The sequence below is a fragment of the Pelobates fuscus genome, chromosome 2, assembly GCF_036172605.1.
Source record: "Pelobates fuscus isolate aPelFus1 chromosome 2, aPelFus1.pri, whole genome shotgun sequence".
Taxonomy (NCBI): Eukaryota; Metazoa; Chordata; class Amphibia; order Anura; family Pelobatidae; genus Pelobates; species Pelobates fuscus.
The window spans coordinates 138,631,316-138,642,859 of record NC_086318.1 but is presented as its reverse complement, the minus strand read 5'-3'; the positions used below and the strand labels follow the sequence as shown (position 1 = coordinate 138,642,859).

Here is an 11,544-nt window from a genome sequence, read left to right as displayed (position 1 = left end):
CCTTCTGTGTCTAATCCAAACATTTCATCTACCATTCCTTCCCTACGCTCTCTCTCCGTTGATAATCCTACCCTCCCATCTGCATCCACCCAATTCACTAACCCCTCCTCCCTTGCTACTGCCGATCCTACTGCACCCGCTCCGGCTCCTCCTTCTACACCCACCTCTACTAATCCCTCTCCGTCCTCTCCCTTACTCACTCCTCCCACAGCCCAGGTTCCCGCCTCCTTCCCTAATCCCTACCCAACTTTCCTGCCCTCCCCAGGTTCCGCCCCAGCCCCCACCCAGATGGCTTGGCCATACCCCTTCCCATACCCCATGTCCCTGCCCTATCCAAATTATCCATACCCCCTTCCCCAAGCCACTCCCCAGACCCCGGTCATGCCCAGTCCGGCACAGTCTTCCCCGGATGTGCCCACATCCAACATGGCCGCCACTTCTTCCCTTAACCCTAACGCAGCTTCCTTTCACGCCTCCAATATGGCGGCCCCCAGTCCTCCGGCACCCCTGATGCCGGTACTTCCCGATGATTATTCACCCCAAGCTCATAACCCACTAGCCACCCCAGCATCTGGGAATCCCTCATTTCCCCCGGTTCTGACACCTCAGTTGGTCCCCTTACGTAGAAGGGCCCAGACCACAGATGAGGATGAGGATGACGAGGTATCCCAGGACTCATTGGAGGCTGCAGGGCCCTCGGCCCGCCGTTCCATCGATGACCCTTTTGGACATAAAGGTCGGGGAGAACGGGCCCCTCCTAAATATGTTGCCTTTAATCCTACTCAAGCTAATGCTCTAATGAAATCACTCCCTGACCCAGAAAAGCAGCCTATGCCCTTTTACCGAGGGATAGTTCAGATTCAAAAGACTTATTCTGCAGCATGGCGTGTTTTACTGAGCATTTGCGCTATTAAAGCCGGGGATGCATATTGGCCCAGCATGGCCCGCCACCTCAGTACAGATCTACTTGTGAGTGATATTGATTACCCCTCCGGAGTAACTTTTTGTAACCAGCTGAAAGAATGGGCTAAGGACAAACTTGCAGATCAGGCTGCTGGCCTTACTGATATTATACAAGATAAAGGAGAATCAGTGGAAAGGTTTCATGCAAGACTGTTTCAAATGTTTACAGATTTGGGGTTTGATCTTACTGACAAGATTCATTCACAAATGCTGTCAGGTGCATTTGTCCAAGGTGTTAAAGACTCCATACGGAAGGGAATCATTGCTGCACGCCCAGAATATAAGGTGGTCCCACTGGATATCTTACTCTTAGTTGCTAGAGGTCTGGAATCTGCCCAGACCCCCAGGAGGTCCACCTCAGCTCCTCTCATGGTGTCCCGCTCCACTCCTGTCCCAAAAGGCACCAAACCTGAGGATGGACATTGCTTTAATTGTGGGGCTAAGGGACATTTCAGAAGTGACTGCCCTGAACCCAAGAAAGAACCCAAGAGGCTGCCTAAGCCTGCCCCTGCCCCCAAGGCCACAAAAACAGTTCCAATAGTTGAGGAACCAGATGATTAGGAAATTGGCAAGCCTGTGTCATTAACCCCTGTCATGGCAGTGTCTACAGGGGATAAGGGGGGGCCACTTGCCACAGTGACTTTACCCATTGAAGGTCAACCTACCACATTTCTTGTTGACACAGGTGCAGCCCGAAGTGTTCTACGAGAACAAGACCTGCCAGACCCATCTTTTCTGTCAAATATTGATGTCTCTTGTGTTGGAGTGGATGGCCAACCAAGACACAGTCCTTTAACAACTCCATTACGAGTTGGCAACTATCCTAGCCTGCTTGCTCGTTTTGTGGTATCCTCCACATGCCCAATTAACCTGTTAGGCGCTGATGTTCTCTCACGCCTGCAGGCATCTATCACCTTCACTCCAGATGGACAGGTAGAAATGTCTACACCTCTATCTGAATCAGACACCTCAGCCTTGTGCTCCCTGCCTCTGATGCTGCATTTAGAAGAACCCCGTGGGGAAGCAGCGGAACAGAGGTCCAACTTTCCAGATGTGTTAAAGACAAAGGTGCCTGCTAAATTATGGTCCTCAGGCCCAGAGGACATAGGTCACCTAAATGTTCCACCTGTGGTGGTGAAGCTCATTCCAGGAGCAAAGTTACCAAGAAAACCACAATATCCTTTAAAACCAGCTCCAGCTGCAGCTATTTCAATTCAAATCAAAGCACTCTTGGAGAAGGGTGCTCTTGTGAAATGTAAATCAGAATGTAACACTCCATTATTTCCCGTGAAGAAGAAAACTCCAAAAGGTGAGCCAGAAAAGTACAGAATGGTTCAGGATCTCCGTGCTGTCAATGAAGCAACTGTCCTGGACACCCCTCTTGTACCAAACCCTCACACTCTGCTCTCTGGAGTCCCACCATCTGCTAAATATTTCACAGTCATTGATCTGGCTAATGCCTTCTTCAGTGTTCCACTGGATCCAACCTGTCAATACCTGTTTGCTTTCACCCATGAGATGCAACAGTATACCTGGACTGTCATGCCCCAAGGGGCACAAAACTCTCCAAGTCAATTTGCAAGAGCCATGTGCTCCATCCTTGACCCATGGCAAGCAGACCACCCAGAAGTTGTCTTGCTCCAGTATGTGGATGATTTACTGCTCTGTGGAGATGATATACCCACAACTGAAGACTGCTCAATTAGTCTCCTTTGCTATCTGGCAGAACAAGGATGCAAAGCTTCACTTCTCAAGCTACAATTCTGTCAACCTTCAGTAATTTTCCTTGGTCATTGCCTATCTCAAGGTACCAGACATCTCACTCGGGACCGGGTCAGAGCAGTACTGGATATTCCACCTCCAAGGACTTCAAAATCTCTTCATGCCTTCTTAGGCCTCATTTCCTACTGCAGAGCATGGATCCCTGAAGCCTCTCTGCTTATGCAACCTCTCTATGATGCAGACCCATTCTGCCTGACCAATGAAGCTCTGGACAATTTCCGCACTCTAAAAACGTGCCATTGCATCTGCTCCTGCTTTAGGCCTACCAGACTATACCAAACCCTTCAAATTATTTGTCTCTGAAAGACAAGGTCATGCTACAGGAGTCCTTACCCAAACAAATGACTTAAGAGGCCGCCAGAGGCCTATTGGATATTTCTCCTGCCAGCTGGATATTGTGGCCAGAGGGACCCCTTCCTGCCTTAGGGCTGTTTTTGCTGCAAGAGAACTTATTGAAAGAACTGCAGACCTGGTCCTCGGCCACCCTCTGGTTGTTTTGGCCCCTCATGACATTTCTGCCATTATCAACCAAGTCCAGCTCAAGCATGTGTCTCCTGCCAGACACTTGCGTCTACAGTGTCACCTTCTACTACCTGACAACATTACCATACAGAGATGTCAAGTTCTTAATCCATCCACTCTTCTTCCACTCCCTGAGGGGGGTGTCTACTATGGGTTTATCATGGATGAAACCTACATCTACCTTCTCTGTGGGTGCATCAAGAGAATGCATCCAGATTTAACATTCTATAAAGAACAAACACCTCTCTGTGAAGGCCCTGATTATGCCTTCTGTACCACGTGGTACAAGCCAAACATCACTCCTGAACCTTGCTATGAAGATGAGCTTTATCACTGGATGGGGGTGAAGCTCACTGCTCAAGATTTCTACTGTGACTCTGAAGGCAATAGCATGGTCCTTATCCAACTACCCCCAGAACTCAATTACCTGTACCGTCATTGGGATACTGCTATTCCACATGTCCCTGTTACCAAGTTAAAAACAAAATCATGGAATGATCTTGGGCCCATGGCAAAATTATGGGCCACCATGGATGAATCACAGCTACAGGAAAATGGCATTGCCAAATACCCAACAACTGATCTTCTTGAAGCGTGGCCACGCCATTTCCTGGAAAAAGAATTTCAAGATCTGGTTTAGTGAATGATTATGACCCAGAAACACCTCATGACTGTTTTGAACAGATGAAAATGGAGACAATACACTTACCAACTGTGCATGAGAATCCATTACCAAATCCATATTTCACCCTGTTTGTGGACGGTTCAAGGTATGCTGATGAAGAAGGAAAATACCACACAGGATATGCCGTAACCACAACAGATGAAGTTATCAAGTCATCATCTTTACCACCAGCAATGTCTGCACAAGAAGCTGAATTGCAAGCCCTGACCTCAGCATGCAAAATTTCCGAAGGAAAACGTGCCAACATCTACACAGATTCAAGATATGCTCTGGGTGTGGCACATGACTTCGGCCTCATTTGGAAGACAAGAGGATTTCTTACCACTGCCGGTACACCAGTCAAACACAGCTCTGCAATCAAGGAACTAATGGATGCCCTCCTACTTCCTGAAGAAGTGGCCGTCTTGAAAGTCAAGGCACATGGGAAGTTGGATACAGATGAAGCAAAGGGCAACCATTTGGCTGATCAGGCTGCTAAGCAAGCAGCAAGAGATTTGCAGGAAGTGGATGAAGAAGTGTCCGGACAAGAAGAAGAAGTTCCTATTTTTACCTTACAAACCCTTCCTACTGATCTAAGAATTTTGCGGGAACAGCAAGCTGCAATTACCCCCGAAGAAATCCAGAAATGGAAGAAGAAAGGAGCTATCCTAAAGGACGGGATATACTACAACAACTTTAAATTCTGCCTTCCAAAAAATGTATATACAGCAGTTGTCCAATGGGCACATGGACCTGCACATCTGTCAAAAGACCTAATGGCCGCCCTCATACAAAAGTATTATGAAGCACCTGGAATCACAACATTGATCAACAGCTTCTGTAGGGCCTGTGTCATTTGTGCAAAAATGCAACCCAGGGAAACCAACCAAGGTGCCCTTGAAACACCTGGCCAAGCCCATGTACCCATTCCAGAGAATTCAGATTGACCATATACAAATGCCCAAGAGTGGGCCTCATGAATATGCGCTAGTAATAGTGGACATGTTCTCAGGCTGGCCAGAAGCCTACCCAGTGGCCAATATCACTGCCAAGACAACAGCTAAACGTCTACTTGCAGATATTGTATGTAGATTTGGACTCCCAGAAGTCATTGAAAGTGATCAGGGCCCAGCTTTTACAGCAACAGTGACTAAAGAAATTTGGACTGCTCTGGGAGTGACCCTAGCCTTTCACACCCCTTACCACCCACAAAGTAGTGGCAAAGTGGAACGCATGAACGGCACTCTAAAAGCCAGAATGTTAAAAATGTCACAAGAAACAAAGATGCCCTGGCCAGAAAGCCTGTCAATAGCTTTATTCAGCATTAGGCACACACCTAGAGGGAAGCACTCACTATCCCCATATGAGATTCTATTTGGGACTGCACCCAGACTAGGTTGTTATTATCCGCAACAGTTGCAGCTTCAATCTGATGTTTTAGTAGACTATGTAACTGAACTTGAAAGTGCCTTAAACAAAATACATGCCCAAGTTTTCTCTTCAATTCCAGATCCCGATTTGGATACAGGTACCCACAACCTGCTTCCCGGAGATTGGGTTCTGGTCAAGAAATTTGTGCGGAAAAATACACTGGAACCAAGATTTGACGGACCATTCCAAGTTCTCCTGATCACCGCAACCTCCGTCAAATTGGCCGGCAGGCCACACTGGATCCACGCTTCCCACTGCAAGAAGACTCCTGCCCCAGAGGAAGCAGATACCGCACAACCATGTACCTCTGGTACATTATCTCCTTAATTAGCTTAATTAAGGCCCAGCAAGTAGCCATCACCAAAGATGTTAGCGGGTACACCTTCTGGTATAATTCATCATGTACCCATGTGGCTACTTATACTTTTGATTACTGTGATATCGTAGAATGCCCATTCCCTACATCACAGATTCAGAATATCTATAGAGATATCCCTCATGCAAAGGACCCCTATGTTTGTGTAGTTGACAAACAATGGGGGCACAATTGTGACCATTGGGGGGCGGCGGGATGGAATGCCGGGCCTGCCTGGGGTTACAAACCAAAAAGTGCCTTATCTAAGGTAGATGATCATGGTAGATCCCTTCTCCAAAGAATGACTCTGAGAAAGCCTGGAGGAGGTACACCAATGAAATTAATCCTAAATATTGAGCATCCAAGTCCAACAGATGCAGACCAATATGTAATGGGAATGTATTGGAAAAAAGGTTCCTATAACAAGTTAGGGCATTTCTACCTTAAAGATATGTGCAACTCTTCTGAGTGGCAAGGGGCCACCCATATGGTCCCAAATCCATTAAAACCACACATCTAGTCCTTCCAGGACATGATGGCCATTGCTAACCCCACCTTTGAAGATACCATGGCCGCTGAAACAGGTTTTAATGATGTTAATCTATGGTTAGAATGGATGAAATATAATGCCAACAAGCATAACAAAACCGCATGCTATGTGTGTGGCGGTGCCCGGCCTCATCTGGGCACCGTGCCTTTAACCCTGCCAGTAGATATAGAAGAATGTGTTTTGAGTCTTTTTGCCTATCACTATGATTTTGACAGGTCCATATGTAGAGCATGGACAATAGAGTATCCTCTTCTAACCAAGGATGTCAAACCCCCAGATGGTATTACAGTATATAAAGGTAATTACACTTGTTATGCTAATTATGATGGAATTGGTAAATTCTTGGGTAACTTCTCTAAAGGGTATTGTGCTACCTACAGAAATGTCTCCATGAACTTGTTGCAGTTCCATACTAGGTCATTAGGGGATATTTACTGGTTGTGTGGGGATTTACAGCTAAGATCCAGAATGGACAAGGAATGGTGGGGGGAGTGTACTTTGGCTAAAGCCATCATGCCTATACATATTATCTCTGACACACACCCTGACACACATGAGTCCAAACACACACCAGCCAAGGTTAAGCGCGAAGCCCCAGTAAAAGGAAGTTTTGACCCTGATATCTATATTGATGCCATTGGGGTGCCTAGGGGGGTGCCCAATGAATTTAAAGCAAGAGATGAAGTTGCTGCAGGATTTGAATCACTTTTTACCATAGTTACTGCAAACAAGAATTTAAATTGGATAAATTACATTTATTACAATCAGCAACGCTTTGTTAATTACACCAGAGATGCCCTCCAGGGTTTAGCCGAACAGCTGCAGGCTACATCTCAAATGACCTTCCAGAATAGAATGGCCTTAGATATGATTCTAGCCGAAAAAGGAGGAGTATGTAAAATTTTGCCCGACACCATGACATGTTGTACTTACATCCCAGAAAACACAGGCCCTAATGGTAAAGTTACCTTAGCCATAGAGAAATTGAATGAACTCTCTGAAGAGTTAAAAAGGAATTCTGGGATAAAAGATCCCTGGGACAGATGGTTTGGTTGGATGACAGGATGGCAGAAAGCTTTAATGCATATTGGTATAGCAATACTAATTTTTCTTTTTATCTTTGCTCTTCTCGTTTGTTGTTTCCTCCCTTGTCTGAGAAAATCCCTCATGAAGACTGTAGAGCAAGCGGCACCCACTTTCACACATCTCGAAGTTGATGACCAAGATTTCCAAGATCCCAACTCACCCTGTATACCGCTGCAAACTATCCCTTTTGTTGATAAAGTGCGAGAGTTCTAGGAAGGGACCAGCTTAGGGACAGCATCTGTCAGTGAATGGTAAAGACCCCGTGTTGAGAAGTGGTGGACAAGCCACCATGGGCCACCCATGGGAGTGAAGTGTTCGAGAGTCATGCTGACGATGAGTTAGCCTATTAGGGTCAGAGTAAGGGACAGAGTTGCACTTTGCATTAACACCTAGCTAGCGGCCACGGGGTTTCTGTGCCTTTGGGCTAACACGTCTTCTGGTATTAACAAATAAAGTTTATCTCTTAGAATCTAACATTTCATAGGGGGGACTGATGTAGAATTATTAAAAAATCTTTATTGAACCTGTATTGAATTATTGTACTAACTCCATTTTAACCTCACACTGTGACAGACCCTCCATTTTGTCCTCATTACCTGACAAATCCTCCATTTTGAGCTACATTACATGACAGAATTTCCCAGCAACATTTAATACAATGAACAGAGACTGTATTTTCTATAAAGACATGACTAACCCCGGAATTGCTGAATCTCCTATAATTTGCAACATAGTATAATCTGAAGGCCATGAGAACACTGTACTAATGAAATGTTCTATTCATAAGAGAACCTTGCACCTGACCACAAGACTGACATCACTATATACGTAAAATGACGCCCAAGCCCCCCTTTCCACCGAGTAAACCTCATGCTGGGAAAGATGGCGCTTGAGCCATCCGTCCACACCCGTGTCCAGAACAATACCACCTCTCGGTGGGTGGACACTTAGCTAACCACTTAGTTTTTGAGCCAATTAATCATATTGATGGGTGGACACTGACACAGACACTTAACAATTAATCCAATTAATGATGTTTATTTACTGATATCTCGATAATCAATGATGATGCAAAGTTCCCCTTAAAAGGGCCTGCGAGCCCGCTCTTGCTTCACTTGCCAATAAATTTCCTCGAAGTTATTTTAACCTGAACTCCGTGTGTCAGTCTGAATTACTTCTGCGTATATACGCAATTCAATCTTCTCTAATTTGGACAGGAACAGATAGACATTTAAACATCTTTGTTTATTTCTAAATTACACTATAACACCCTATTCCACTAAGCTGTGCTGCTCCATGGGCTATATTTCCTCTCAATAACATGGTCTGGGTGCAGTGGTCTTGTCAGTTTAAACCTCTTTTAGAAACTGTAATATTTACACTGCAGGGTTAAATAAATATTTAGTGGCTGTCCTCCTGACAGGCACTAGAGGTGCTTCTGCTGCACCCACTGCATAAAACTCAGTCACATGACATGGAAGCTCATAGAAAAGCATTGTATACAATGCTTTCCTATGGGGAAGCATGGATGCGAGCTTGGATGCACATGTGCATCATGTCCCCAATGGCAATGGAAGGTGGGGACATGAGCAGCGCCAGGGACGACCTTACTGCCCCCCATCCATGTATAGTGTGTGTATAAGAATGTAGTTTTTTGCAGAGGGGCTTTATTAAATTCGGTCGTCCATCTCGCACAGCCCTAAATCCGGCCTTGAACAGCGCTGAGGGAGTGGAACATGGTACTGGAAAAAATCAAGTAAAAAGCTTTTTTTATATTTTGTGGAACAATTTAAATGTGTGAGCTACTAAAATGCCCCAAAATGCATAATTGAAGATCAGTCTATTTGCCATTAAAAAATAACCTGCAGTGGGATAGTTATTAACTCAGCCTTGCATTTTCTCCAAAACTTGGCAAGGGTGTGTGAAGATGGTCATTCTGTTTTCAGGAAATATTACATGACTCCAAACTGTCCTGACTTTATTCCCTGGTGTTCCACTCTGGGATGCCAGGGAACTGTCCCCATAAAGCATTAGCTCTGCTTGCACTACCCTTTACTCTGGATGTCCTGCCTTAGGAGGCTGGCCTGTGAGATTGACAGGAAGTGTTGCATGCGAATAGAGATGAACAAGTTTCTGTCTATAAAGGCCCATGCACGGGAAGGTAACCCTCCCCCCCAGGTTTTTGTTATGTTGCAGAGGTATCAGGAGACTCGGTTAAGGGGAGATAGGATTCAGGCCTCTAAGTGCCTTCCAGTTCCATAGAGTGTGGCAAACCGGAGATCAGTCAGCTGTACGATCCAATGTCAATTTAAAAAAAAAAATTATCTAGCTTTGCAATGACAATAGACTAATAAAGTATAACTGTTATCCCTTATATAGGATGCACATTGCATCAAACAGAATGAGGACTAAAGAGAGTTTTTTTCTTTTTTTTTTTCTTATGTTATTTCCCTATTATAAAATACTAAATGTTGAAATAAAAAGTAATTCACACTCATTTACTACTTCACAAAATACACAACAAAACACAAGATTTGTCCTTTAACATAATTTATTTATGTTTGCGGCAGAACATTCATCTTTAGAACAGCAATGCGTCCGAACCAGGATATATATGGGTATGACCCCTGCTTGAGGTCTTCAAAGGTGTTGCGTACTAGAGGCAGGAAGTTTGCATGGTAGAGATCGAGTGGGTCAGCCGTCACCCAGGTACCTAGAAACTTCATTTTTTTCTGTGCACCAGCGGAATGGGAATTTGGGTTCCAGATTATCATATTCTTCTGTCAGGGTGGTGATATCGAGGACCTCACATTTCAAAAGGTTCATCTTAAGGAATTATCAGATATGTCATGAATGATGAGTTACAATCAATTTAAAAAAAATTATCTTGCTTTGCAATGACAATAGACTAATAAAGTATAAATGTTATGCCTTGTATAGGATGCACATTGCGTTACACAGAATGAGGACCAAAAGAGAGGTTGTTTATTTTTTTTTCTTATGTGTTTTCCATGTTATAAAATACCAAACTTTGAAATAAAAATTAATTTACTCTCATTTACTACCTCACAAAATACACAACAAAACACAAGATTTATCCTTTAAAATTATTTATTTATATCAATACATACATCTTTTAAAACAATCATTATTATCTAAAAACAGTTGAAATGTAGTCAAATCAGTCTCTTTCGTTTACAGGGTGGTGAATCTGTAAATAGATCGCAGCACTGTGCCAAGGTGCGCTTTCGCAACCTGCTGCTAGATGCTGGGATGGTAGAGTGAGTACTCATGCTTGCCATTCTGCCATTTAATAAACTGTGGAGAGATGCTGCTACGGATGATTCATCAGCCATATGTGGTGGATCATGTGAGCTCCTTGGAGATGGTACTTTTTCAAGTAGAACTCTTATTAAATCTTCTTTCATAATAGTAGGTTGACATTGATTTACCCAGGCTAACAGTTCTTTATTGAGCCTTTGATGTCCTATTTCAGATCCTAAGCCAAAGCATTGTTGATGAGCATCCATACTTTCTTTGTAAAGACTGGTGAGAGAATTAGCAGCATCCTGGAATGGGATCCACAGACACAGCCCTTGTTGTCTACAAAGTCCCTGCTCATAAAGTTTCCCCACTGCTGTGGCTAACCTCTTTAGGTGGGGCCAGAGTTTTTGCTTACTCTGCTCGGCCTTCCATTCTGGTTTCTCCTCTTTTTGTTGTGCCTTCCTCAAACAACGCTCCTCCCATTTAGTGAAATACGGCCTGGGTCTTTGCTTCCATATCTCACTTTTCCTATTCTTCCTTTTATTGTTCATTATTTATATGCAGACTGTCAATAAGTGTGAGGGATTTTTTCTTTCAGTTTCTTTAACATAAATATGCTTACTATTGAAGCTGTCACTAAATACAATGTGTGCTTCTGAGGCAATAATGGCAGTTGACCTAAACATTCTATATGTCATGGAAACGGATTTAGAATTCTATCAAACCAAATGAAAAGTTTCTGTAATAGAAACACGTAACCCAGAGTGTCTCCACATCTCATAAACTGAATAAAAAAGCGTTTTACCTTAAGCTTTGACTTTGATCTACTTAGAACACCTAATTATTGATTATGTCTTCCATCCAGTTATATTTTTGTTAATTTTGTTTTTAAACAATCTTCTTTCATGGTGAGCCAAGGATCAGGGT

General features: G+C 43.9%; 1 protein-coding gene across 1 annotated transcript; it reads right to left on the bottom strand.

The window, feature by feature from the left end:
* Positions 1-10,529: 10,529 nt before the first annotated feature.
* Positions 10,530-11,168, bottom strand: LOC134586204 (HUWE1-associated protein modifying stress responses-like). The gene has a single exon (XM_063441700.1). The coding sequence runs from the start codon at positions 11,166-11,168 to the stop codon at positions 10,530-10,532; it is 639 nt and encodes a 212-aa protein (XP_063297770.1).
* Positions 11,169-11,544: the final 376 nt, after the last annotated feature.

Coding starts and splice junctions, on each gene's coding strand:
- LOC134586204 (XM_063441700.1), bottom strand. CDS start 11,168: ATGAACAATAAAAGGAAGAATAGGAAAAGTGAGATATGGAAGCAAAGA.